The sequence below is a fragment of the Macrobrachium rosenbergii genome, chromosome 31 (assembly GCF_040412425.1).
Source record: "Macrobrachium rosenbergii isolate ZJJX-2024 chromosome 31, ASM4041242v1, whole genome shotgun sequence".
Taxonomy (NCBI): domain Eukaryota; kingdom Metazoa; phylum Arthropoda; class Malacostraca; order Decapoda; family Palaemonidae; genus Macrobrachium; species Macrobrachium rosenbergii.
The window spans coordinates 6,973,564-6,976,063 of record NC_089771.1 but is presented as its reverse complement, the minus strand read 5'-3'; the positions used below and the strand labels follow the sequence as shown (position 1 = coordinate 6,976,063).

General features: G+C 34.0%; 1 protein-coding gene across 1 annotated transcript in view; it reads right to left on the bottom strand.

Moving 5' to 3' along the window:
- The window catches only part of LOC136855267 (protein turtle homolog A-like), a 43,345-nt gene that overhangs the window by 21,333 nt on the left and 19,512 nt on the right, over positions 1-2,500 (bottom strand). Inside the window, 1 exon segment of the mRNA XM_067132167.1 lies at positions 1-130. This exon segment is cut by the window's left edge and continues 76 nt beyond it. Coding sequence (XP_066988268.1) covers positions 1-130 — 130 coding nt within the window.

Here is a 2,500-nt window from a genome sequence, read left to right as displayed (position 1 = left end):
ATCATGGGCGTGGGCGGGTTCAAGCACCAGCGAGGGCGTGCTGGAGGGCACGAAATAACCCCTCCTACCCAGGGCCACTTCGTCCCACCACCTGACGCCGTTCGAGAAGTCTCCCACACGAGCGTCGTAACTGAAAGGTCAGTCAAGAAATCAGCTGAAATGTCAGTTAGTATTTCAAGTGAAATGTCAGTCAAGAAATCACCTGAAGTGTCAGTTAACATATCAAGAGAAATGGTCAGTCAATAAATCAGCTAAAATGTCAGTTAGTATATCAAGAGAAATGTCAGTCAAGAAATCAACTGAAGTGTCAGTTAATATATCAAGAGAAATGTCAGTCAAGAAATCAGCTGAAAACTCAGTTAGCATATCAAGAGAAATGTCAGTCAAGAAATCAGCTGAAAACTCAGTTAACATATCAAGAGGAGAAATGTCAGTCAAGAAATCAGCTAAAATGTCAGTTAATATATCAAGAGAAATATAAGTCAAGAAATCAGCTGAAGTGCCAGTTAGCATACCAAGAGAAATGTCAGTCAAGAAATCAGCTGAAAACTCAGTTAGCATATCAAGAGAAATGTCAGTCAAGAAATCAGCTGAAATGTCATTTAGTATTTCAAGAGAAAAGTCAGTCAAGATATCACCTGAAGTGTCAGTTAGTTTATCAAGAGAAATGTCAGTCAGTAAATCAGCTGAAGTGTCAGTTAGTGTATCGACAGAAATGTCAGTCATTAATCAACTTAAATGTTAATAAATCAACTGAAATGTTATTCACTAAATCAAATGGAATGTCAGTCAATACATCAACTGAAACGTTAGTCTGTTAATCAACAGAAATGTCAGTCAATAAATCACCTAAAATGTTAATAAATCGACTGAAATATCAGTCAGTTAATCGACCGAAATATCAGTTAAGAAATCAACTAAGAATCTTGTAAAGCAACTGAAATATCAGTTGGTAAATTAACTGAACTTTCAGTCAATAAATCAACTAGAATGTCAGCCAATAAATCAAGTATGATGTTGATAAATCAACTGAAATGTCAGTCAGTAAATCAAGTGGAATGTCAGTCAATAAATCAACTGAGAAGTTTGTAAATCAACTGAAAAGTCATTCAGTAAATCAAATAAATCAATAAGCCAACTAAGATCTTAATAAGTTAACTGATATATCAGTTAGTATATCAACAGAAATGTCAGTCGATAAATCACCTAAAATGTTAATAAATTAACTGAAATATCAGTCAGTTAATCGACTGAAATGTCAGTCATTAAATCAACAGCAATGTCAGTCAATAAGCCAACTGAACCGAAAGTCAATTCATCATCTGGAATGTCAGTCAGTAAATCTGCTAAGAAGTTTGTAAATCAACTGGAATGTCAGTCAGTAAACCAACTTAAAAGTCGGTCAGTATGTTGGAAAATCTGTCAATTTATCAGCTGAAATGTCAGTCACTTTATCAGCTGAAATATCAGTCAATAAACCAACTGAAACTTCAGTCAATAAAACAACTGAAACTTCAGTCAATATATCAACTGAAATGTCAGTCAATAAACCAACTGAAACGTCAGTCAATATATCAACTGAAATGTCAATTAATAAATGAAACTGAAACATCAGTCAACAAATTAACTGAAACGTCAGTCAATATACCAACTGAAATGCCAATCATTAAATGAAACTGAAACATCAGTCAATAAATTAACTGAAAAGTCAGTCAATAAGCCAACTGAAACGTCAATCAATATATCAACTGAAATGTCAAACAATGAATGAAACTGAAACATCAGTCAATAAATTAACTGAAACGTCAGTCAATATATCAACTGAAATGTCAATCAATAAATGAAACTAAAACATCAGTCAATAAGTTAACTGAAACATAAGTCAACATACCAACTGAAATGCCAATCAATAAATGAAACTGAAACATCAGTCAATAAGTTAACTGAAACGTCAGTCAATATATCCACTGAAATGTCAATCAATAAATGAAACTAAAACATCAGTCAATAAATTAAATAAAACGTCAGACAATTTATCAACCGAACTGTCATTCAACCGCTCAATCACTCAATCTGGAATGAATGACTGATTTGGTGTTAATTTCAGGACGCAGAGTCTGATATTTGGAGGGACATCCGAAGGACTCGTACTTCTGAAGCTTTCGTGGAGGCACAGAGGACATGGTAAAAATTTCTTTTTGTATACAAATGATCATAGCGAAGATATATAATCAGTTAAATAGAGATCTCTGATAAGTTAAATGTATGGGGTCATTTAGAAGAACTAAATCTTGAAATAATAATAATATGATCTTATGATGAATGGAACTGTAATTTTTCATATTATCGAATCCTTGCTGTTTATTTAATTCACAGAAAAGTTCATTCATCATATGTGTGTGTGTGAGAGAGAGAGAGAGAGAGAGAGAGAGAGAGAGAGAGAGAGAGAGAGAGAGAGAGAGGCCACTACAACATCACGGTACCATTTTAGGGAGCCAAG